The following is a 23697-nucleotide window of genomic DNA, read 5'->3' as shown; positions in this document are numbered from 1 at the left end:
GTGATTCACCGCGAAATATGTGAGGGGAGGACATTTATGAATGCAATCGAGAAATAGTTGCTCGATATGAACCAACTGGTTACCGTTTGCTTCGTCAGAGGTAATAGATCACTGCCAAGGACGTGGCAGGGGTACTATATAAGGAGGACTTTCATTTTGATTGCCAACACGAAATCGATTTCAAAAACCTATTAAATCCAAAGGCAGTTTTGGTGATACGCAAGGGAGAGATACATTGTTACAAAATAACCAAAGACGCTCGAATCCAACCATGCCAATAATTTACTTCACATACGAGGGTAAAAGCTTCACCTGCCTTTGGGACTGGTCGCCGAAAAACAAGCCTGATGCTGATTTTCAGTTGATGGACCTGGTAGTCCGAGAGGGCATTCCTGACGACGATCAAGAGAGTGGCAGCACGAATAAGAAACGGTATCCCTCCAGTGACGACTACATGTGGACTTTCTATATACTTGCCGACGCCGCACAAGACGTCGGCAAGGAAGGCCAACCTAGCAACATCATTGGCACGGCGGTTGTCGTCACTTGACCTGGCTTCGTCATCCGCAGAAACCTTCTACACTACAGGTTCCGCGCGTCTCCCCCTCTTCGCTCAGAGTTCGGAGCTTTATCGACTCGAGAACCTCTCCAGGGGCTATCCTCCGCCAAGTGTGATGAGCATCTGAAAGATAGCTTCTACACAGACTGTGGGGACTGTTTTCTTAGGATCATGAAGAATGTGTCCCATGTCATTCTACCCCGACCTGAAGACCTGCCCGGGCATGGGACTGTTGCTGCCAAGAAGCAGCGTTTTGACGAAAATCTTGTCAGCAGACTATGCGTGCCCATGGCACTGCCCTCTGAGATCAAAAACACCCGGCTCGCGGTTGTAGGTCGTTTCTCTCCCACGGAATGCGCAGAGATGACCCCAGTACTCCGGTCCGCTTACTTTCTCGGTATCCGTGTCACGGTCTTTGCGACCCATCAGAGAGATCCGGAAGATCAACTAGACAAGTCGCGGCGCGCGATTACCAAGGGCTGGTTCCGCCTCCCCCCCAGCTTCCGGGGGTATCGCGCGCCCAAAGCATCGTGACGGCACTTTCTGCAAAAGGGCCCTTTGATGGCATCATCACCCTGGAGGAGCACTGGCTGGACGACACGGCCAAGGCCGCGGCCGAACTGGGCCTCCGTTCCATGTCGCACAACCTGATCGAGAGAATCTCCGACAGGTATACCGTTCGGCTCCTGTCCGACCCCTCTCAGAAGCTCGTGCGCGTGGCCCCGGGAGAATACGACCAGGACGCGCTGAAGCGTTTCGAGGCGTTCTGCGAGACGTCGGGCCGCCTGCCCGAGTTCCCCGTCACGCTCACGCCCTGCACCAGGCACGAAGAGGCCTCGTATGGCTACCGCGCTGCGGCCAACACCCAAGAGCTGGTACAGGCCTTTGCCGAAGCGTGCACCCACGGAGCTGGAGGGCCTGGTACCACCCTGCTCATCGGCCACCACGAGGACGGACCCAAGGTCGACACCAATCCCGTGATGCAGGACGGGGAGATTCTCTTCTTCGAGCTCGTCGACAGCTTCCCCACCTCGGGTGACCGGTTCGTAAAGAGAAATGAAAGGGAGGAGGACGGTTCTGGTGTGGCACAGGCCAGCTTTCTCGAAACAAACTTGGTGTGGCCGTCCCAGCATCCGCAAAAGGAGCAGGATCTCGTTCGCGACGCGGTGCACAAGGTCCTCCTGGAGTTGGGGGCCCGCGATGGCGTTTTCCACGCCGAGGCGCGGATCCGCAACTCGGCCGTCCACTACGCGTCGGTCCAAGAAGAAGTAGAGGGTGGCAAGAAGCGCGGCCGGCAGCTAATAGACCTGGTCCCCCGACCGGCACCGCCAGCGGAGGAGCCGTCAGTCGCACTGCTCGAGATCAAGCCAATGCCTCCGTCGTACGGGGGTCTATGGGGCACCCGGCTTACTTATGGCGCAGACTATAGCGCTCTATATATGATGTGTGCCCTAGGGGAGCGGGAAAGGTTCAGGGCACTGTCCCAGCCGTTCCCAGCCGCCAGTAACATGGAGCGTGACTGGGTGAACTGCGTGTACTTCAATCTTGAAGCGGGCCGTGCTGATATGGGTTTCAACATCATGGCCTACGTGGACGAAAAGCTGCCGCATTTAAAAAGCCGTCTCTACTTTGGTAAGTTTAGTTACGGGTTTGGGAACATGTACTGGGAAGAAAGACTAGCAGTACTCGGGGTGGTTTCGACCGAGTCCAGAGGAAGGGCATTGGAGATGGCAAATCAGATACGTGACGCTGTCGAGTCCAAAATAGCAGAGCTCAACTCCCAACGTTGAAACAGTCGCGATAGGGGCATTGGGTAAGTAAGTAGTCGATTCATTTTGGAATGAAAGCAACGATATTCTATGTCATGTACACACTTACAGTATTACTATCTTGGTGTGATGTCCCTTTGAGTCACTGTCCAAATGCTCTATAGGTAGTAAAATACTGATGGTTAGCAACTATGCGGTACCGCCATTGTGTGGAGTTTAATTATCGTGAGATTCTCAGGCAGTGGTTTAGGGAGGCTTCCAAAACCATAGGGCTTCACAGGGCTGTATGAAATTGCAATAATCGCCTTCTGGCCAAATCTTGCCTTCAGGCAACTCGCTCCAGGTGCCGAGAAGTCCCTAAAGCTCAGGAGTAGCCTCGATACAGCCTACCTGCCTGCTTCCAAGCTGAGCTGCATTGCTTCCAATTGCTTCCGGTCGCCCTGGGCGATAAACACGACAGCTTCACTTGCTAGTGACTGACGACGACTGTTGTAACATGCATCCCACCATCGCAATACGTTCTCGCTCGCACCTCTCTTCCATCACAACAGTTCAATAGAGCTGGTCTTTCATCATCGCACTGAACGCACCTTGTGCGCATGCCTACCACCACAACATCAACAAACCACCCATCGTGATTCACCTTGTCTCTCATCGTTCGGTCTGAACACTACCACCACCACCATGTCTTCCGCCACCCCCAACTCCCACCCCGCCCCCCCAGCCTGGAACCGCCCCCGCCGCGCCCGCGTCGTCGCCGAAATCCGCACCCACCTCGTCTCCCAACCCGGCCGCGACCGCGACGACAACGACCCCGCCGCCCTCGACCGCGAAATTGCCGCCCGCCTCGCGGACGCCTACAACACCATGGCCTACACCTTCGTCCTCAGCCCCGCCGCCGACGCGCTCCGGCGGCGCGTCCTCGACGAGGGCCGCGTCTCCGCCAACTACGTCGCCTGGGGCGTCGAGATGATCGCCTGGGCCGCCGCGTTCGCCGAGGAGGGGGACGGGCCCGTCGAGACGCGGCTGCGCCGCCTCGGGTTCCGGACGCGGTTCGAGCAGCCCGCGCCGGACCGGGCCCCGTGGGACGGGGATTTTCCCGCGGCGGCGCGGGCTTGCTTGAGGAGGGAGGAGGCTGCGCGGTCTCAGGCTGGTAAGGTTTCCTCTTTCCTATGGAGATTTGAACGATGGTAAAGCTGACAAGAACACACCAGCAACTCGGGAATCCGAGGAGGCAATGGAGTCAGCGTCTCCTGCTCCCGTCTTAGCCCAGAACGGAAACCCAGCCGATAGTGATCAAGGTACCCCAGCCACCCAGGAGACAGCATTGATGGCATCAGTCTATCCAACACCGGCCATCCAGAAGACACCATCAATATCAACATCCCATCCCCTACCAGCCCCACGAGCGCCGGGCCCAGCACCTGCCCCGCGCCCGATCAGAAAGAGAAAGCTTCTCGAGGAGGAAACCGCACCGACATTCCCTCCCCCAAGGCAGCGAAGACGGGATTCGACAACGCACATACGAAGCAGCAGCAGCTCCCAGAGGACGAGACCAAAGCCGAGGCCGAGGCCAAGGCCAAGGTCAGAGCCGAGCAGGCCAGGGCGAGGTCCGAAGCCGAGGCCGACGCGAAGGACTCCGCGCTCGCCGTCCTCACGGAACTCGAAAACGTCATCGGCCTGTGCCGCATGTATGGCAAGTCGTGGCAGGAGATCGGCGAGTGGACTGCATCCATCGACAGCATGCTCGAAGAGAAACGGGCCGAGCTCCTCAAAATCCGTCTACACTAGAAAGGAGCGTCTGAGCTGCAAGGGGCCAGAAAACACACGTTGGAAACGTCCATTGCCTTGCTATGGATACTCGGATGAGACATCGATGCGACCAGCTGCTCCTGATGCAGCGCTTCAACAGTCAGGCGATGGTACTGTTTAAGGTGGAGCGTGCTGCAGTCCTGTATATTAGGTTGTATAAGTAGATAGGTCGTACGATACATGACTTCAGATGTATGTATGCCAGGTCAATCAAGTCGTTGCCCCTGTCACGTCTTGTCAGCAGCGGTCGACTAGAGAGTTTCATATGTAAGGGATCTTTCGCACACAAGAAGCCAAAGATTAGTCAATTAAAACAATGCCAACTAGTCTGTCTGTCCTGCTTGTATGGCGTCCGCGTTACCTCCTCGGTGGTGGGGCCAAAACATGCTCATTCCCAGCCACATAAATCCATTATTTCTCCTGTCCCAGCAGCTCGGATGCGACCTTATCCTTGTCGGCCTGGGTCAGGTCCTGCTTGTTCGCCTTGTCGGCCATGGTCTGGTCGAACCTCCAGAGTCCTCCGGTCTTGTCCGAGTCACCGTTGGGTGTGAGGCCGACGTTCTTGGCGAGGCTTTGCAGAGCCGCGTCATTCTCGACAGCCTTGAAGTAGCGCCTCTCCCATTCGCGGCCTTCGGACTGCTCCTTCTTGCGCATGTTTCGCTGCGCGTTCTCGATCTTGGACTTCTCCTTTCCAACGGAATCCATGTCTCCGCGCTGGATGCCTTCGGCGACCTTGGACCAGGCGCGGCGGGACTCGAGAGGATGTTGTTGCTCGATGGGGGCGACGACTAGCTTGGTCAAGGGGTTGGAAGAAGGGTCCCACGACTCGATCAGGTTACTGCTCGAGTTGTGCTTGGCGGCACCGGTGTGGATCTCGAAAGCCTTGGTCCACTGGCCCGAGATGTTGTAGAGCACCTCCTTTTCCTTGCCCGTGGGGTGAAGAACCGCGGTGAACGAGTTCTTCTTCCCGCTGAGCCAGCCCTTGCCGCTGTAGTCAACCTTGGCGGTGAAGCCGGTTGATGAGGTGATGTATGACGCGCCATCGAGCTCGATGAAAGGCGATCCGAACAGCAGGCCTTCGACGTGGAGGGAGGGCAGGGTGATAACGTAGGTGTCCTTTTGCGCCGGGTTGGTCGGGTCGGGGACGGTCAGCACGGCGTGGCCGATCTGCTTGATGTTGATCGTCTTCGAGAAGGAGGCCTTCTGGGCGTTGTAGCCCTCGAGATGGACGTTGGACTGCTTGTTGGTGATGCTATACGCGGTCGCGGGAGGGTGGTGGCTGCGCAAGGATTAGTCATCGCGCCGCCGCTGACGGGAAGAGGGGTAGGAAGATGGCGTACTTGACCTGCTCGCTAATCAACTCGGTGGTGCCGGCGGCGTCCTCCCACTTGCCGAGGAAGAGCTCTCCCAGGAAGGGGGTTCAGCGGCTTCTTCTCGTTGCCATACTGCTCGCTCCGGCTGGCGTACTGCTGCTTCAGTGTCGTCAAGAACCACTTGAGCACGAGGAGCGCTCTTTTGGCGGGATCCTTCTCGTTGGCCGGGGCGGCGAAAACGGTCGGGTGTTCGCACCAGTAGGAGCTGAACTCGGTAAGACTCGTGGAGGAGAGGATGAAGGGCGGTGCGGTCAAGGACGAGAGGTCTCCGTTGAAGGACGCAATAGACTACAAGCAGACCCAGAAGTTAGAAAGACAGCTTTACCCAAACTGACCCATTCCACAGCGACCGTCATACGACCGTCACTGGCACACAGGTGCCGTGCCGCTGCCTGCATGGTGTCGGTGAAGTGCACACATACCTTGATAAACGACGTCCAACTGGCACCGTTGGCCTGGGGATTTTGAACGGGGGTCTCGCCGTCTGCCATATTTCGTGAAGGGCCTGGAGGTAACTTGGGAACTGTTTGCGACGGAAGCTGGTGACTTGTCGAGGTGAATTATTTTATGGTCGTAGGGGAGGATGCGTTGCAAAGATCCCCACTGAAATAGTGGGCTGGGGGGGAATGAGCCGTTGATATCGGGTTTGGTTGATAGCTGGCTGGCTGGATAGGGTAGCTGAACTGCACAGGGATACGTCTTCTTTACGGAAGAGTTGGAGAAGGAGACGGGCGGTTCCACAGTGGGAAACTAGGAAAATGGAAGCAGGGAAGAGGTCCCAGATATTTCAAAGGGTTTTTAGGCCGGGATCTGGAGAAGGGGGGATCAAACCAATTTGCGGCGAGGACCAGCAGAGGACCCTGACGACTTGGGCGGCTTGGACAAAAAGCAGGGCCAAGTGAACCTACTGTAGAGGATGCACCCCCTATCTCGACTATTTACTTCCCGATCGAGGCCGTCGCGGCGCGTGGCGCAGAGATCAGACGAGGAATCTGACGTACCATCTCATGACGTAAAGATCTTGCCCGGGTAGCTGCCCAGCTGCACGCGACTGCGGGGCATTCAGACCAGACGCATTCCTCCGTGAGACCTCAGTGTGCAAATTGCCCACCAGCCACAACACCAAACAAGCACAGCCCGGTGTGGCTGGGACGGGCGACGGGGCCGTCGGGACGGACTTGGCTGGGGTCTTCTGTTAGCGCTCGCCTCACTGTCAGACTGGGGGGCTAGCTCAGGGGCATCGTCATCCCAGTCTCACTGATCAATTGCACAAGTAAGTGCACATGATGCGACACGACAACAGAGCACGTTCGTACGATGGCCACGCCCGAGATCAACGAAAACACCATGTTACAAGGTGCCTCTTCGACGTTATCCATCTGGTGGTATTTCGGCAAGGGGAGTTCGGTGTTTACGGGGTTGCACAGACCGCACCAGACAACCGGGATTTGCAGGATCACGGGTAAATGACATGCATGTAGTGGTGGTCTTTCTTGACATTATGGATCCGCAGCTGACCCATCAACCAATTTATCCTCCCATTCTTCTGACCTTATCGCCAAGATCATCCGAGTATGCCGAATGCGACACTATTGAGATTCTGTTGAGACATCGTTAGACAACGGCGATATTAGGTGCCTGGACAGAAGACTTACCAGCTGTATTGCGACTCGTCACTTGTAAGGTTCCAGATGACCCGGGTCTTGTTGCGCGAGGCAGGCAATAGCCCGTAGAGTATCGGCTGGCGACGACTACTTCTTGGATGCAACATCAGCAAACGAGGCGGGAGGCGATGACGGCGACTTTTGCTGCTCCTTCTCGTTGCCCTTAGCCGCCCGCTGCTGCTTCTCCTTCTCCTTTGCAGAGCGCTCCTGCATGATGCCCTCGTACTTCTCCCAGACGCCGCTGGGCTTCTCGACCTTGTAGTTGACCCGCATGGAAGGCATCGGGCCCAGGATCTCAGCGAGCACGGCCATCGAGACGTTGGGCTGGGGGCGGGCCTCGGCGTAGCGGAACAAGACCTGGTCCACGAGCCAGCAGAAGCGATCTTCGGGCATCTTGCCGCGATGGTGCAACTCCCACAGGAAACGGCACACGTGGTGCTCGGCGATGACGAGCATCTTGATCTTGCCCTCTCAGTCACGGATCTTGGCGCATTGTCGTAGCATTTCCTCGCGGCGGCGGCGGGCCTTGGTTGACGAGATGGGCAGCGAGAGATCCCATTTCTCGACGTAGGTGATGGGATCCATCCTGGCTGGTTCTGTAGCTGTATTTTCAGGGCAATGGGGAGGGTAGCTGGGTTCTCTTGGTGATGCGAAGCCGTAAGCAGTTGGTCTGGGTGGCTTTGGAGGTTGCGCGTTGTTAGATACTTGGTTGCACCAGTAGTAGTGGGAAATTCAACCCACAGTCAGAACGTCTCAACTAAAAATTCATTTGTTTGCCAGATAGAAGCTGTGCATATAGCAGTGGCAGATAATGCGTGCCTTGATAGCAGAAGAAACTTTTGACCTTGTAAGTACACAGTCGATTTTAAGATCCCTAAGGCATCCTAGGCGACTTGTATGACACAAAACGTTCACTTATGGATAGTGGGAGACTGACTTGCACTTCCCAAATCCAGCCCCTTTGGTATGTAGAAAGTGAAATGGAAGATGCAAAACTGACACCTCCAACCCGTTTGCCTATCTACCGTGATTTCCAACGAGCCCTTTAGCAAAGAAACGACTTTGTTTGTTGTGTGTTGCCTTGTTGTGTGATTATAGCTCACTTTCTTTTCCCTGCCTTTCGCTTTTCGACTCATCACTGGTGAGCTATCCCATCTGTAACCAGCTGAGCTGTTGCCGGTTCTTATGTTGTCGGCTATCTCTTTCTTGGTGTTCCCACGAATGGCCCAGCAGCAAGCCAATGGACTTTGGGGCTTCCTCTACTAGCACTGCATCTTATTAATCATTTGGAAATTTATACCTCTGTTGGTTGGGCCTCTCTTGGCTAAACTCCAGTTCAATTCCATCTTGATCTGCACATTTTTTGAATCAATTACCCTCTCACTGGTTTTGCTTCGGATTCCCTTGTGCTGGCTCCAGGTTGACAAAAAAGCCGTACTTCGCTTTTTTCCGAGCATTGGTGGTAGTGTCGTTTATACAGCCTCGATGCCAAACCAATCGAATGTCCAGGCTCCATATGTACGTCTGTAGGCTTTCATGCAGGCTGACCAGGTTGGGCGTTGGTCAGGCTGTGCGCCCGCCACCTTACCCCGCGAGCTTTCATCCGTTTCTCGAGGTTCAAAAGGAACTCCACAATCTTCACTCTCAGGCCTACGTTAGGCGACTGTTGCGAAGTCCACCATCGTCACTCCCATCCTGCCATGGCAGAGCCCCTTTCCTTGGCTGCTTCGATGGCTGGCCTCATCTCGCTCGGCCTCCAGGTCACAGGCGGCATTGCCAAGTATCTTGACGCCGTGAAGTGTCGCAACGAGGAACTCAGCGCAGTCAGGCAACAGAACGCCCTTCTCACAGACACACTTGCCACTATCGAGAAGACGACCGGAAAGCTGATCCACTTATCTCCTGAGGTAGCAGATGTAACAAAACGAAACTTCGATTCCTTCAAAGACAGCGTGAATGCCTTGGAAGGCTTCGCCGCCCAGCTGGCAAGCTGCAACGTCGTCACCTGGAGGTCCCGGCTCCAAGACAAAACTGCGAAACTACGTTATGCCTTCGATCGCCCCAAGCTCGAGCAGCTATGTGCGCGTGTGAAACAAGCACAATGTACGTTGCAGCTCGCGGTTGATGGAATCGGATTATCCATTACGGCGGCTACTCATGAATCAATGACCGAGGTTCAACAGCGCATTCCTGAAATGCAATCAAGAATAGGGTCGGTACACAGTCGACTCGACACCCACTTGCAAGCCCTTATGAGTCAAGGACTGCCAGGCACCCAAATTCTATCTGAAAAGATCGACCATGCCGGGGAGAAGTCCCAGATATCGTTCGATATCCAGCAAGAATACCTTGAACGGATTCAGGGACAGGGCTCAGACATTGTCGGCAGAGTGGCTGGCATTGAACAGACTCTTCAAACACTTCTCATAACAACCCGTTCGGTAAAAGACCGACCAGATGACAACGTATGCGTGCCAATCCTTGATTCAAGCTCATAGCTTCGCTAACCATAATTGGCTCTAGGTATCTCTAGCAATCACTCGTCTAGCTGCGAAACCAGCAGTCTGCCCATTGCTGTCTTCTCGCTGAATTATATCAGCCGCTTTTGCAGCTTTCAGAAGGAACGGCAAACATGGCAATAGATTAAGTGATGCAGCAAAATGCAACGGGGTAAGTCCAAAGGAATCAACCTCCTCTATTGAGGTCGGGCTCCTCTCTAGGAGTGACTGAGCAAGATGTGCGTCTTTTGCCAATATTGCCATGATGAGCGGGCCACAGCCGCATGCTATTGGTGATCAGTTGAGTTGCAATGACAACACGCCGGCTTCACGTACCCTCTGCCAAGAAAGGTGACTGTGCCAGCTCTTTGTGATAGGTTGAACCATGAGATACTCTGGATAGCTCAGAACTCAATGTCATTGGCATTATTCCGCCTTCAGCTTCGGCGATAAGTGCGAGACTCTCCTCCAACTTGGCGGATAATGGAAAGTCTCCGATGTGACGAATTGCGTAGAATCCCGGTGCCCTATCCATTGATCAGTCGGGGAATAGTGGCCCCAGCCACGTTTCACGGCTTTACCTACTCTCCCCAGATATCATATGATAAAGGTGACACCCCATAAAGCATCAAGGTCTGCACGATGTCCGGCATAATAGCGGTCGCCTTCAGACTAGTGCTTTGAAGTTAGCTTGGAGTAGTAGATGACGAGACCATCGACAACAAGATAAGGAAAGCACTCACTCGTAGAAACGTAACGCTCGGTGCATAAGAGATTGGTTGTAGTCATTTACTGCAAGTGGTGACGTCTTTCCGCGAGCAAATAGCGGGGCTATTTTGGCTAACGCTTTCTCTTGGAAGATACTGAAAGTCCCTTTACCATTGACGAAATGACAGGCATCGAATACCAGCCTGATAACCCGAAAAACCGGATCTCTTTCCCCATCGACTGTTGGATAGTAAGTGAAGTTCGGGCCCAGGCTCCATCCTCCTGCTCCCGAGCTCATTGCGAACGAGAGCCCAACTGCCCTGTTGATGACTCGTGCCAGGCCAGTGTACCTGAAACCATACTGCCGCTTGACATTGGAAGAGACTGTCCTCGACATGGGACAGTATGGCAAATGGCCCTCGGTATCCATATCGCTGTATAAGTACCAGGGACCGAATTGGAAGTATTTGCGGCGCATCTTCCTTCGACGACCGCATACACACGGGTTTCTGAGTTTGGATGTCACGTCGCAGCATTCTCGTAAGACTCCCCTATACACAGCCTTGATATTCTCCACAGAATTATGCGGAACCGCCGACCGCACATCGGAGTGTAGCCAATGCAGTTGTTGCAACTCGTTGGTGATGCTTCTGGAGGCTGGGGCGATTGTACGCGGTTCAGATCTGGACCGACTCATGATATCTTGCACTTCACCATCTTTGCGGGGATGGAGGCATTTCATCGGCCAATTGAAAGTGCAACGCGAAAAGCTCAAAGCAGTCGCCCTCCGCAACACTTGGGCAGTCGAGAAGTACATGGGCATACTGCAGTCAGACCATGTTCTGGATTTGCATGCTAAGGCTGTGTACATGAGCCTCCGAGAACATGGAATTAAAGTCCCAAGAGGGTCGGACCCTACCCAACATTCGAGAGAAGGGTTTTGTCAGGTGGCGTACGGTTTTCGATCGTATCTCTCCAGAAAGTCTCTCGATGCGCAATTTAGCCTTTCAGCTGGGGTTCCGAGACATTGATTTTGACCCTCATTGCGGATGCTTCCCTCCATTGTGTTCAAGCGGCAACCTCGATTACGTCAATTGGCTCCTTCAACATGGTGCCGATCTGAAGCGGCTGATCTGGTCTTCAGGCGACAGACAGTCACAAGCCAATGGACTCACGAGCGCACATTACTTGCTATACCGCATTTTTCGGTACCCTATCGATTTTCTACAGCCTTCAAGACACCAGACTCCAGACTACGTCTTCTGTCAGATGCTTCAGATCACGACCGAGGCTCTGTCTGTTGGCTTGGCTGACGTCTGTAGGTGTGCATGCTCTATGGAAGGATGTACGCCATTTGTGTACTTTCTGAAGGGTTATCATATAAAGCAAAAAGAAAAGCTCATGGCTAATTTGCGTCTCGCTGAGATCCTGAACGGCTTCCCAGTTGAGACTATGAGATCTTTTTACCTAGCTGCTATGAGGTTTTTAGGTTTTGACGCTCTTGGCCTAACCCATACTTGTTGCGATGCGAGGAGAATTGTCGAATATCAGCACTGTTATCAAACTAAGGATCGAGATGAAGTCGACGAGATTCAACAGGAAGAATCAGTATTCATCGAGGTGCTGGACGACATGGTGGCCGAGTTCGAGGACGTGACTTCGCACATTTCCGACGACACGACGCAGTCACAGTTTCAAGAATGCTGGGAGGGTTACTGGGTCAATCGCGTACCTGAGATTCTGCAAGAGCTGGAAGATAGCCGAATGACGGAGGCTGAGCGACAAGGGGCAGAGATGATTGGTGTGGTGTGGGAAAGCGAGAGCGAAAGCGATGATCCAACAGAACAGGCAGAAGTCATCACGGGCAACCCATATTATTTCGGGGATATCAACTACTGGTATTACGTATTGGACTCGATTGCGGGAGACATCTAGACTAAATCTTTATATGGCCATTTCTTTTTCATCTACCAGAGGAGGCCACGAGTTGAAGGATCATAGCCATACGCACCCTCCTGGATCAAGAGATTAACCCGTTTTTATTTTTTGCTATAAATATTTAGTTAATCGCAGTCGAATTGTGAAAAGAGTTCCCTCGTAGCGCTTTGTTTTTGTTTTCATTCTACTTGTTTTTACCCGATCAACGGCATCTTGTTCTGATCAAGCGTTTTCACTCAGTGCAAACCCGTACTGTTGCAGTAAGGGGCAGCCCAGTCAGTCTGATATGCCGATGGATCACCAAACTTCATATCTTGACTTGACTAGGGGTATACCAGAACCCATCCTGTCAAGATCTCTAAGGATACAAAAGTGTATATTCAGAATGAAATCGCTCATCAAAAGACATGCAAGGAGTGAAAGAAAATCAATTACATTAAATAGTCTCACTACCAGGATATCATAAACAAGACTATCTATCCGAAAGAACACGACCCAAACACCCAATATGTAGCGAATCCCATCCCATGACTCCTGAAATGAGCAGACCAACCAGAAAACCACTTACTCAGAAAAAAGACCCCTCAACACAACCGCATCAGAGCCGGCACAGTCTCCCACCCACTCGGCCGCATACTCCCCACGAAATGATTCGACGACGACACGCTCTCCGCCGCATGCACCAGAAACGCCCCGCCGCTCGACACGTCGGGCCACTGCGACGGCGTCGCCGGGATCCCGATCTTGGCCAGGTCCCACTGGAACAGGTTCCGGCTGCCCGGGTTCCACTCCATCCGCTCTTCCGGCGGCGCCGCGGCGAAATCAACACCGACAACACCGCTCGGGTGGGCGTGCCAGGGTTGGCTTCCCAGGTTGTTGTTATAGTCGGGTCTTTCGTCCGACTGCGAATCGGCAAAGGGCCGGCACAGCAGGTCGAGGAGTTTGTAGGCGTGGCGGTGGAAGCTGAGATCGCCCAATGGTGGGATCGAGAAGTACTTGGCTATCGAGTCGGAACTCGGGGAGGTTGCCGTAGTAGTTTGTGTTGCACCCGGGTAGAATGGCGAGGCGCCCCTGGGGTTCTCTTGTGTGGGCGTCGTCATACCCGCGGTAATCAGGGCCTCGTAGCAGCTGCTCAGTGTCTGATGGAACTGGCGGGCCACGTGGTCCAGTGAACCGCACCAGTCCAGTATTTCGAGGCATTGCCTGGCCTTCTCCAGGTCCGCGTGCTGCGTATCCTCCTGCGCACCATCAACGTGATGCTGTACCGCGGAGAATAAGAGGACTAGGCATGTGGTGTATGCTTGGTGGATAACCAGCCAACATCTCTTACAAAATGCTCCCTCGACGTAACACATGTATAGGAGGGTGGCCGAATTCCTTGCGGCATCGCGGCCCTCCGCGATGTACCTCAGCAGTTCCTCTTGTTGCTGTTGAAGTGGTATGGACTGTTCGTCGCGACTGAGACGCACGATGTGAGATGCCACACGTCGGTAGAGAAGCATCAAGGCACATAGATGGAGCAGATGTACATTGTATATCATCTTTCGGGCGTAGTCAGGTAAGCCGTCCTGAGAAAGTCGCGCGAGTGACATCATCTCCGGCAGGTCGCTATACCAGGAATTCAAGTCCGCCCTCGTGGAGGCTACTGATAGTACAGAATGCTCGCCGAAGGCTTCCTGCATGCGAATGATTCGGAGTTCCAAAAGCGAGATTTTGACCAGTTCATTCTGGACGACTTTGAGGGTTGTTAGATGGCTGAAAGATCGGGGTTGGGAGACATGCTGACTGACCTTGGGTAATATCCGAGGGATTCTCTAGCTCGAACTCTGACAGCTTGTAGCTAGTTAGCACCGAGTAAGGAATAGGGGATGGGGATGAGATTGAGTATACTTACCGGTATGGCGCGAACTAGGGTGTCATCCCCTGACACATAACCTAGTGAAGAAGCAAGCCAACTGAGGAAGGGTTAGCTCCGATGACGCAGGTTTATCATTGCAGACATACCCCGAAAAGAAAAGGAGCGTTCGCCATGTTCTTCTGTATTCGGACCATTGCTCGTGTTCTCCTTGATACGAGCTCGCTGGCTTGTCGATGCCGAATTGGTGGCAGAGGCTCAAGCCAACCTCTATATCTCGGTTAGAGTGTCCTGGCAAGCAGCCGGCGATGACCACTAACCGATATAGGCCAGAGCCACGGTGGCTCTGGCAAAGATGTTGTAAAGTACAAAAAGTGCGCAAACTTTCATCGCTTCCAAGGGGTTGAACTCCAAAAGGAAGTCGTAATAATGCCGAGCGATGGCGTATAGAGATTGCTCGGCCAATGCGTTCGTGTCGTCCGGCAGATATTGTAGACCCACCGCGGCCACCGCCGAAACGACGCAGGTCGCATAGTTCCTAGACTTCTCCGTCGTCCCCGAGAGCCGTTGGTAGTGGTAATCGGAAATCTGCTCCTCCGTGAAGACGTGGAAGAGCTTGCCGCTGTGGCGGAAAAAGCTCTCGATCCCTTTCTCCACTGCATCAGGGCCCGGCGAGCCGGCAGCAAGGGCCGTAAAAGTGGATGTTGTGGTAGTTATTGACGCTACCGGCTCGGCACGTTGGCCATGGAGCAGTTCCCGGATATCACTTATACCGGTCAGCTCATGGAATCCTCTGGGGGCCGCAATCTGGAGCGTGCTGACATGAGACTCTAGCCCGCCCAAACATGGTTGAACGGATTCTTGCCTAGCAGTGTAGGCATGCCCGACTACTTGGACGTTCGAGTATGGTGCTGGCGGGGGCGATCCGGCCTTGATGACATGAATGTAGGTGTCAGCAAGGCGTAGGGGTAGCAGCAGAGGAGCACCAAGCTTGACTCGATGCAATTGGCTTGCTTACCATGGAAGCCCATTGAACATGTGTCGCCTGTATCAGGACCTGCTGTTCCTTGGATGCCGTGCGAAAACGCTGGCCCATGCTGCGTAGCCCCGCCAGGGCGAGCTGGACGGCTTCTTCCGAGCCTGCCACAGTGGGTTGTGCAAATTGAGCAGCCCTCTGGGTCACGTCGGGTTTACGAGAAGCCATGGTCGGTGGTGAAGGAACAGCCTCTTAGCGATCGTACTAGGCAACAAGTCGCAGGCAGTCACAGTTGAAGGATAAGGAAGACATGACGACTCCTCCCCACGAGAAGTACCCAAGCCGGACGGAGGAACTTATATCTTTTTCCCTTGGGGGAATGCGAGCACTTCGGCGGAGATAACTCCGGGGACGGTCTAGCCTTTTAGACTTTGCACCCTCAATTGTGACACGAGGGTCGGAGGGGGAGAGACATGCATGGAGTGGGGCCCAGAACTTTGGCTGGAACCGTAACTGCAGGCTGGAAAGCCCTGCATTTGGGCGCTGGAGCGCTGGGGGTGCAAAAGGTCCGGATGAGCGGGGCCGACTTTAGGGAGACCCTGCCACCTGCCCCCAGTGATTAGGTCCCTTGGTCCCCTAACTTCCAAGACATGTTGGTACTACTTCGTACTAGTATGCCTTACCTCCTGGGGGTGAGGAGGGTAGTAGTACTGAGGAGGGGGCCTCGGCAGGGCTTAGCCGCTGCAATTGGTGCTCGATGTGCAGTGTAGTTCAACAAACAAGCGATCGAAAGGAATTTGCCGTCGCTCGCATGCAGCGCTACCCTTGCTGCTTGCCTGCACACCCCAAGAAGCAACTCAATATCGTACGTGTGGGTGGGTAAATGTATGCAACTTAGCCCAGCGGTTCACTGCAGAGCCGATGATCCCAATATCGGGCCTTCGATTGCGGTACAGATGGAAACCATGGCCATGGGCCATTATAAGAAACCGGTCTTTCAGTCGAGCGTTTGCATGCTGCATGGTGTCGGGATTCTGGGTTGGTGATTTCAGGGACCTAGGGTCCTTTCCAGAAACCCGACTCCGACCCGACAGCCAAGCTGCGCCCGCACGTGGGGATTGGTTTTGCTGGCTGGTGGGCCCGTCCCGACGACCGCAAAACCGCCAATACAGTACCACTCTCTCCAAGATTCCTGGTTGCTGCTCACCCACTTTCTAATCGCCGACGCATGGAAGAAAGCGGTAATGATCTTCTCCTCTTTGCCAGAGAGCATTCAGCGTCCGGGTTGGTTGGTGTTCTAGAAGACCTCGTCCATCGAAGCACCTGAGTAAGTAGTAAGATGTACACATACTGTATACATGTACCTACTAACCTAACCTACATGTGTCATGTGCTCGAATTCACACCCCCAAGCGTCAGCACTACCGAGCCAACCCCCAACACGCCGGACGCTTCTTTCCGCTCACGTTACACGCGATGTTCTGGATCGGGGCCTTCGTAGCTTGTTGCGGTCAATATATGTCCGCAGTTGGCTCTGCCAGAACCTCCACTCCATCCAAACATGAAACTGGTTGCCAAGAATGCATAGTCTGCTTAGCTACAGGTAGTCTTACAACGGAGGTGAAATTCCCGCCGAGCTACGAGCTACGAGCTATCGGGGCACAATCACCGGCGTGGCGTGTAAAGCGCAGCCGACTGTCGACAGCCTCCCAATCCAGGACCAACCATGGCCAAATGGTCGCGTGCAGTAGACAGCGACGGTGCCATTTGGACGCCGGGAAAACTGATGGTGTCTCTTTGGTGTTTATTAATCGCTGCTCGATGAATCATCAAGACTGCGAATGGGGAAATGGCATGGGCCCCGTTTTCCAGTCTAACGGCAGCACGAACCCACCCCTTCTCGATTCTCGTATTGGAGATCTGATAGGAGAAGGCGGCATACAGTCTGGGGGCGTTGGCGAGTTGCGACAGGCGAATGCTTGCCGCGGCTGGCAGCTTGGGTGTTGATAAATGGCTGGCTGAAGTGCCACCAGACCCGTGCTCAATGCATCACCATCACATACCCGAACCAAGCACCACATACCAGAATCAAGCATCACTTACTAGAACCAGCACTTACATGAATGAAACGGAAGCTCGGCATCATATAGCAACCCACCGCCGACAAGAGCAAGCGCCTAAGCAGCGTTGGTAGGCGCTGGCTGGCAATGTATTACATGCAATTGGTCGCATCGTCCAATGTTACGGGGCGGCCGCACGTGATGTTTACGCCGGCTGCCTGCTAGATCCCTAAGTTGACTAACGTAGGCCCGTCCCTCGGATAACCTAGGTACCCAAGCCCGGAAGATCTCACTTCGTAAATCCGAACATGAGAAAGCGTCAACCATCGCCAAGGAAGTCGAAATGAGTTCTTCGGCACCGCGCCTAACTAGGTCGCGAGTCAAAGCACTGGCGGCACAAATCGTACCACTCGGCCAGGTTACTGCCACCCCGAGTGAGACACCGCAGCCCACAACGACGGAACCAGGCACGGGGTCGATCACACAGCTGCCCCAGGATCTGACAAGAAGCCACACGGGGCTCGGCAAGCCCGACCACGCCCTGCTGCTCAAGAAGCAGGCCTGGCTGGCCCGGAACGCCGTCTCCGTCCCGCAAGGCTTCGCGCGGCACAGCGCCGCGGTGGAGGCGACGCTAGTCTTCGGGCAATAGGAAGCGGGCACGGCCGTGTGTCTCGCGAGCGACGGGCTCTTGTTGACGTGCTCCCACTGCTGCGTGGACGAGGAGGGCAACCGACCCGGCCGATCCAAGGTCCACTGGTTGATCTTCTCCACCGGGACGGTCGTCGGCGCCAAGTGCATTGCCTGGGATGGCAAACGTGATCTGGCACTTCTTCGCATCGCGAAGGCCCAACCGCACGACGACGATGTTGGCCGGTTCCCCTCCGTGAAAGCTGCGACAGGGCCCATTACAGTGGGCTCGAGAATGATGTGCATCGGACACCCAGGCAGCGAAGATCTCGAGACGGAGGAAGCTGGTGTGAAAACGGACTACGACGTCCTGCACGCAAGCACAGGTCGCTTCCGCGGCCATGCCGAGGGCCAGGATGTCCAGGACAACTCCGAGATAGGGACGTTGATGCACGACTGCTGGACGTACTGGGGGCATAGCGGCGCCCCCTTACTGGCTTGGTCCACAGGCCAACTGGTCGGGCTGCATTCGTCGTGGGACGACGAGACGGCCATGAGGCGGGGTGTGGCATTGGAGGCTATAGGGGAGTTTCTCCAGGAACACGGGTTTGCACATTTGATCTAAAAACGCCATGTCATTTCGCTGAATACAGTACTTACCAATCCATGCATGTTCGCTTTATTCTTGCTATACCTACTATGGGAACTGATGGTGTTAGTTCGAACACGCACTTATTGCTGAGGAGCGCTTAGGCAAGGTCGTCGATGGCAAGCTTGGCCTGCATCAGAGCGAGCTCCGTCACATCCACTACTCTGTCATTCTGAGCGTCCTCATCCCCATCCAACATATTGATCACCAAGGTATTCAAGGTACACACAAGCACCTCGAATAACCGTTCCAAGACATCGAGCGCTTCCCCTATCCTCGGGATATCGGCCGTGCGCCGCCGCAGCTTCTCCGGCACCTCAACCCGTCGTTCAAAGGCTCTGTTGCAGATCGCCCCTTTCACGCGGGCCTGGAAAGTCTCGAGCTCTCGGTCGTGGAGGGCCCAAGAGTCGAGGGCCTCTTTCAATGGAGCTATTAGGGCACCAGATACGTCCCCGATGGACTCGGAATGATGATGATGATGCGGACCAGAGCTGGAACCTTCTTCCCCGCCGAGTTTGGTCTCGGGCACATCTATTGCTTTCATAAGCTTCACGAATCTCAACCACGTGGAGAAGGCTTCCCGGGAACGCGACAACAGAGTCTCGGTCTCAGTTCTGGCGGCCTCCAGTCGACGGTATAGTTGCGCCAGCTCCTCCTCGCCCGTCCATGCCTGCGACTCGCCGCCGCCCGGCTTGCTCAATTGGAACGTCGCGCAACGCTTATATTCCTTCTGCTTGGCGCATCGACGCCTGTAACCCGTGACCTTGCATCTTTTCTGAGAGTTCTGGAAGTCTCCGCGAGCTGTTGAAGCGTCGGTGCCTTTGCTGGAGTGGCCGTGGTTACCGTCGTCGTCGTCGTCAATCAGCTTGCGCTTTCTGCTGCGCGGGAGAGGATGCCGCTGCTTCTCAGCCTCGGGAGGCTGTCTCTTACCTTGATCTTCTAGATGTTCTTGGTCCGCGCCATTGTCGGGAGCTTCTTCCTCGTTGGCATTGCTAAAGATCGCGGGATCGGAGTCTGGAATAGTCATGTTGGGCAATATTTTCAGATCACGCGTGTCTGGCTTGAGTTCCTATGATGGCTGCGCAACCAACGAAACGAGAAAAGGGTAAAAGACCCTTCCATCCTTATACTCGCTATGTACTCAATGACATCTGTTTTCCAAGTTAAAGCGACAATGCATTGTTCATTACGCTGTTAGCCCCAAGTCGGCAGATAGAACGAATAAGCAAGGTCCCGACTTGGTCTTTGTCCCAGTAAGAAAGCCAACACGCTTCTCCTAAACCCCTCACCGAATCACTCGCTCTTCGTAGCTTATTGTGTGATACAGGTCCACTCGTCCTGCTTCGGTCTTTGTTCCTCGCTCTACGTAGCAGGTTCCCAATAACAGTACCGCCTCAGGCCCGTCACTACTCGCAAACTCCGGCCTGACAACAAAGGGCGCATCCAAGCCCTTAATGATCATGACTTGATCTCCAATACGGGCCGCCTCGGGCGCAAGTCCCAGGCACCCTGCGTCCGTCACGAAGAGCCTCTGCCGATGGCAGGCATGAAATAGGCGCTCCGCCTGCCGCTGGAAGCTGGGCAGCGCCGATTGGAATATATCCATTAGCGCAGTCTCTTGTGCGGTGCCCTTGAAGATCCAGTCCAAAGAATGGGATGATGGCTTAGGTGAAGGGTCCCCGGACTTGTCATGGTTGTACCTCTTGACCGCCGCGACGGCCTGAATTGCAGCACTCTCGTTGAAGGTATCACCCTTGAACAAGACGTCAATGAATCGCGAGAGATCCCTTTGGTCAAGCTCACATTCTAGATGGGCCGGCTCGCAGAGAGCTTCCCACTGCTCTAGAGGCAAGTAGTCAGTATGCATGTCGCACACGTCTCCGAGTTTCGCAATCGTGCCCCCGCTTGCGGCTTCGACGCGTAGCTGGGTCCCAGTTTCTCCTGCGAGGCCGTATAGTCTGAGAAATGCCACGTCTGGGGCGTTTCAGTAGCGTGATTGAAGGAAAAGTGATTGACTGGTGAAAGATCGACTTCGGGCCTGTCACGATATACCTGGGGGTTGTTATAGCTCCAGTCCGGGGCCCAGGAAGGCAGCCCTGGTATAGCTGCAGGCGTCGCGGCGCAGTAGAGGACGCGAAGGCCAATACCGTTGATGAGCTCTCGAGCAAGGTCCGTAAAGATCTCGGCTGGCGAAAGTCCGTAGTAGTCAAACTCCGTAGTCTCGCAGTCTGCCCGACCACTCTCCTTGGGAGCAGCAGCCGGGTAGGCCTCGCGATACCGCCAGATCTCCCATTCCAACAAAGGTATAACAGCGAACAGCTTATCCCTCGGATCCGTGGCGCCCAGATCTCGTGTATGCACCAACTTATGCAGAAGTTGCGCATGGTATGAAGGCAGCCAGGAGAGGACCGAAACTGGGCCATCCGACACCAGAGACTGGACAGTGTACGGTAGATCCCAGAACCGATGCCGTCCCTCGTACACCCTACGGTTCGCCACCCAGTCCCTTAGTTCCCGGAACGCGTCCCAGGAGACTTCCCTATCTCCACACACCACGATCGCCTCTCGAGCCAGCCGAACCTCTTGCAGGACCCATACGCGCGTGAACCAGCGTCGACCCAAGAATTCACGGATCACGTTCAGGTCTGGCGGAGGTAGGTGGCCTGAGGAGTCGGACGGCTCATGGATCTCACGCAGCCAGTCCATCACGGCGTCGCTACTGTCGGCGCCGTTACTCTCTCCCAGGTATATGACGACGCGGGAGGCGCCGCTGTATATGCGCGGCATGAGCAGCAGCTGGTGATTTCGTTCCGGCACGCGGGTTTGGTTGATGCAGATGGCGTCGACCCATAAACTCCGAGGCGCCTTGCGACAGCGCAGGCGACGTAAGGCATCCGCACAGCTAATTGTCACAGAAAGAGGGGCGCTCGGGTTATCGCCGTTGTCTAAGGTAGTCGTGACGACTTCGATCGACTCGGTTTGCGTTAGGTCACCCCAGGCATACGAGAGAGCTTCGTAGGGCGCGCAGTCTTGTAAGTTTGTAGTAACAAGGCGGACATTGATGGGCGCGTTCCGTTCTCCTGGCTGTATCTCGATGACCCGGAATGAATCCTCCTGGTTCAGCTGTCCTCCTGGGTAGCTTTCGGCAGCTGTGGCCTCCATACTACGAAAGCCGTTTGGCCACTTTTGTAACGATGCAGGCGAGCACCTACTAATTAAGCGACATATTGAAGGTATCCCATGAATTGAACCAAATCAACAGGTTTTGCGCATGCCTACGTTCCGTCCACGAGGCAATCATCTAGGCAATTGCTTTTTCGTGGCAGGGTTGATTTGGTTCGCCTCTGCTGACTGCAGACAGCTGGCTAGTCGACGCCTTGCAGAACATCTGAAGGATTTGGGGTTGTACAGTCCCGTCCATTCTTGAGGAGACAGGGCAACCGCGGCGAAACACAGCATAGCCGCAAGGAAGAATATAGGTCTTGATATGAGCCAATAATTCGTGCTATTTGGGCCGGTTCACGACAATATGTGTGGCGGGTTGCCCGACTTTGTCAATGGACGCCCACGGGACGAGGTGGTTAAAAGTACCCCGCCAATTCCTTTGATAAAGATCACAGTGTTACCAAACCCACCTAGGGGCATCTTCAGGGCCAACCTGAGGGATAAAAAGACATTGTAGACAGATAATAGAAATCCTGGTATTCACATCTGTAATGGATTTGTGAAGCAGGCTTTCAATGTGTTGGTTGAGTTGTTGATTGCAGAGAAGATCCGCTCGATTTGTTCATCCAAAGAGGTTCCTGGGACCAAGGCAGTAAAGTCCACTGAAACAAAGGGCTGTTTTTAGCGCCTTACGCACTGGAATTGACAGGCTGTCCGCTTTTTTCTGACCTGCATCTCGACACTCTGTATATCAAGTAACCTTAGCACTCTCACAAGTTAACCAGCAGCACCCTGACTCAACAAGCAACAAGCACCATGGACCATCATCACTTAATGGGCGGCGACAGCGCCGGCGATTGCCACGGCGGCGCCGGCATGCACCAAGGCCATCACCACGCCGCCGCACCCATGGACCCCCACTCCCACCACGGCCACAGCCATCATCATCACCACCATGATCACGGGTCCTCCTCTATGGGCATGTGCAGCATGAACATGTACCTCAACGCCGACGTCACCGACGTCTGCATCCTCCACGAGCGCTGGCACGCCACCGACGCCCGCTCCTTCGCCGGCTCCCTGCTCCTCTGCGCCCTGCTCGTGGGCCTATACGAGCGCTTCGCGGCCTGGCGGCGCCGGTACGCCGGGCGGGCCGCCAGACAAGCTAAAGCTGCAGCCCGCAAGAAGGAGCTGCCTTCATCGTCCTTGTCCTCGGAGAAGGATACGGCACCTGCGTGTTGCACAGCAGAATCCGCCACGGACCGGTCCCGCCGCCGCCGCGCCGCCGCCATCAACGCGGCCCTGTACGGCGTCGGCTACCTCTGGGGCATGACCAACATGCTGATCTTCATGACCTTCAACGTCTGGGTCATGCTTGCCTGCGGTGTCGGGGCCGCGGTGGGCAAGTTCCTATCCGATGATGACGACAATGAGGGAGTGTCTGGGGAGGAAGAGAAGGAAGCCTCGTGTCACTAATCCCCAGCCCAACCTCCTTACTTGGAGCTGGACCAAAGACAGCCTTATAATAAAGTGAACGCAGAAAAGCAGAGTCACGCTCGTCTACCGACGGTGGTATATAACTAACTAATAGCCTACGTCTTTTCGTCGTAATAGCTATTGCTCTGCATGGCCTCCCCATGTGACGTTACCCGCTCTCCAGACTGTCCAGCAAGACCGTGCGCCGACCCCTGGTGTTTGGTTCCCATTAACCGGCATATGCCCATCTGGTCGCGTTTCCGAACTTCTGGTGCCATCTGATCAAAATGCTCAGACTTTCCTCATAATACGCCCGGCTTCTACAATGTCCAGCGATATGATGTATCAATGCCAATAGCGCAAGATTCTCGAGCCTCAGTTCCGCCCCTTCCATCGCGTGTGCCTCTCGCGGGGCCCTATGAATACTCATCCGCCTCTCGAACGCCTCTTCGGACCTCCAGTCTGCTTCGCGAGATTCCTTGCCTTTCGGAGGGACGTGCATCAAGACCGAGCCAGATGATGCAGAATACGTCGGGCCCTCAAAAGAAGAAAAAGAAGAAGAAGAAGA

At 54.7% G+C, this 23697-nt stretch overlaps 11 protein-coding genes across 11 annotated transcripts; 6 read left to right on the top strand and 5 right to left on the bottom strand.

Annotated features, from left to right (window-relative positions):
- Positions 1 to 271: 271 nt before the first annotated feature.
- Positions 272 to 2349, top strand: PG986_011643 (uncharacterized protein; the record flags this gene model as incomplete). The annotated part of the gene is made up of 3 exons (XM_066847865.1): positions 272 to 432; positions 589 to 939; positions 993 to 2349. 3 exons carry the CDS (start codon positions 272 to 274, stop codon positions 2347 to 2349), a joined length of 1869 nt encoding a protein of 622 aa, XP_066694561.1.
- A 663-nt stretch (positions 2350 to 3012) lies between these two features.
- PG986_011642 (uncharacterized protein) lies at positions 3013 to 4119 on the top strand (the record flags this gene model as incomplete). Its single annotated transcript, XM_066847864.1, has 3 exons — positions 3013 to 3481; positions 3525 to 3629; positions 3692 to 4119. 3 exons carry the CDS (start codon positions 3013 to 3015, stop codon positions 4117 to 4119), a joined length of 1002 nt encoding a protein of 333 aa, XP_066694560.1.
- Positions 4120 to 4551: 432 nt separating this feature from the next.
- On the bottom strand, positions 4552 to 6004 carry PG986_011641 (uncharacterized protein; the record flags this gene model as incomplete). Its single annotated transcript, XM_066847863.1, has 4 exons — positions 4552 to 5419; positions 5481 to 5544; positions 5582 to 5801; positions 5849 to 6004. The coding sequence occupies 4 exons, from the start codon at positions 6002 to 6004 to the stop codon at positions 4552 to 4554; spliced, it is 1308 nt and encodes a 435-aa protein (XP_066694559.1).
- A 1260-nt stretch (positions 6005 to 7264) lies between these two features.
- On the bottom strand, positions 7265 to 7633 carry PG986_011640 (uncharacterized protein; the record flags this gene model as incomplete). The annotated part of the gene is made up of 1 exon (XM_066847862.1): positions 7265 to 7633. One exon carries the CDS (start codon positions 7631 to 7633, stop codon positions 7265 to 7267), a length of 369 nt encoding a protein of 122 aa, XP_066694558.1.
- A 1244-nt stretch (positions 7634 to 8877) lies between these two features.
- Positions 8878 to 10228, top strand: PG986_011639 (pyruvate decarboxylase; the record flags this gene model as incomplete). The annotated part of the gene is made up of 2 exons (XM_066847861.1): positions 8878 to 9280; positions 10218 to 10228. The coding sequence occupies 2 exons, from the start codon at positions 8878 to 8880 to the stop codon at positions 10226 to 10228; spliced, it is 414 nt and encodes a 137-aa protein (XP_066694557.1).
- Positions 10229 to 11268: 1040 nt separating this feature from the next.
- PG986_011638 (uncharacterized protein) lies at positions 11269 to 12318 on the top strand (the record flags this gene model as incomplete). Its single annotated transcript, XM_066847860.1, has 2 exons — positions 11269 to 11701; positions 11873 to 12318. 2 exons carry the CDS (start codon positions 11269 to 11271, stop codon positions 12316 to 12318), a joined length of 879 nt encoding a protein of 292 aa, XP_066694556.1.
- Positions 12319 to 12905: 587 nt separating this feature from the next.
- On the bottom strand, positions 12906 to 15380 carry PG986_011637 (uncharacterized protein; the record flags this gene model as incomplete). Its single annotated transcript, XM_066847859.1, has 7 exons — positions 12906 to 13603; positions 13652 to 14056; positions 14112 to 14154; positions 14216 to 14276; positions 14326 to 14446; positions 14497 to 15106; positions 15195 to 15380. The coding sequence occupies 7 exons, from the start codon at positions 15378 to 15380 to the stop codon at positions 12906 to 12908; spliced, it is 2124 nt and encodes a 707-aa protein (XP_066694555.1).
- A 2175-nt stretch (positions 15381 to 17555) lies between these two features.
- On the top strand, positions 17556 to 18464 carry PG986_011636 (uncharacterized protein; the record flags this gene model as incomplete). The annotated part of the gene is given in 2 exon segments (XM_066847858.1): positions 17556 to 17846; positions 17862 to 18464. The coding sequence occupies 2 exon segments, from the start codon at positions 17556 to 17558 to the stop codon at positions 18462 to 18464; spliced, it is 894 nt and encodes a 297-aa protein (XP_066694554.1).
- A 124-nt stretch (positions 18465 to 18588) lies between these two features.
- PG986_011635 (uncharacterized protein) lies at positions 18589 to 19515 on the bottom strand (the record flags this gene model as incomplete). The annotated part of the gene is made up of 1 exon (XM_066847857.1): positions 18589 to 19515. The coding sequence occupies one exon, from the start codon at positions 19513 to 19515 to the stop codon at positions 18589 to 18591; it is 927 nt and encodes a 308-aa protein (XP_066694553.1).
- A 258-nt stretch (positions 19516 to 19773) lies between these two features.
- Positions 19774 to 21650, bottom strand: PG986_011634 (HET-domain-containing protein; the record flags this gene model as incomplete). Its single annotated transcript, XM_066847856.1, has 2 exons — positions 19774 to 20462; positions 20534 to 21650. 2 exons carry the CDS (start codon positions 21648 to 21650, stop codon positions 19774 to 19776), a joined length of 1806 nt encoding a protein of 601 aa, XP_066694552.1.
- An 819-nt stretch (positions 21651 to 22469) lies between these two features.
- PG986_011633 (uncharacterized protein) lies at positions 22470 to 23129 on the top strand (the record flags this gene model as incomplete). The annotated part of the gene is made up of 1 exon (XM_066847855.1): positions 22470 to 23129. The coding sequence occupies one exon, from the start codon at positions 22470 to 22472 to the stop codon at positions 23127 to 23129; it is 660 nt and encodes a 219-aa protein (XP_066694551.1).
- Positions 23130 to 23697: the final 568 nt, after the last annotated feature.

The sequence above is a fragment of the Apiospora aurea genome, assembly GCF_038362705.1.
Source record: "Apiospora aurea strain CBS 24483 chromosome Unknown utg000008l_segment0_segment0, whole genome shotgun sequence".
NCBI classification, from domain to species: Eukaryota; Fungi; Ascomycota; class Sordariomycetes; order Amphisphaeriales; family Apiosporaceae; genus Apiospora; species Apiospora aurea.
The sequence above is the reverse complement of the archived record's forward strand: the minus strand, read 5'-3'. Positions and strand labels throughout refer to the sequence as shown.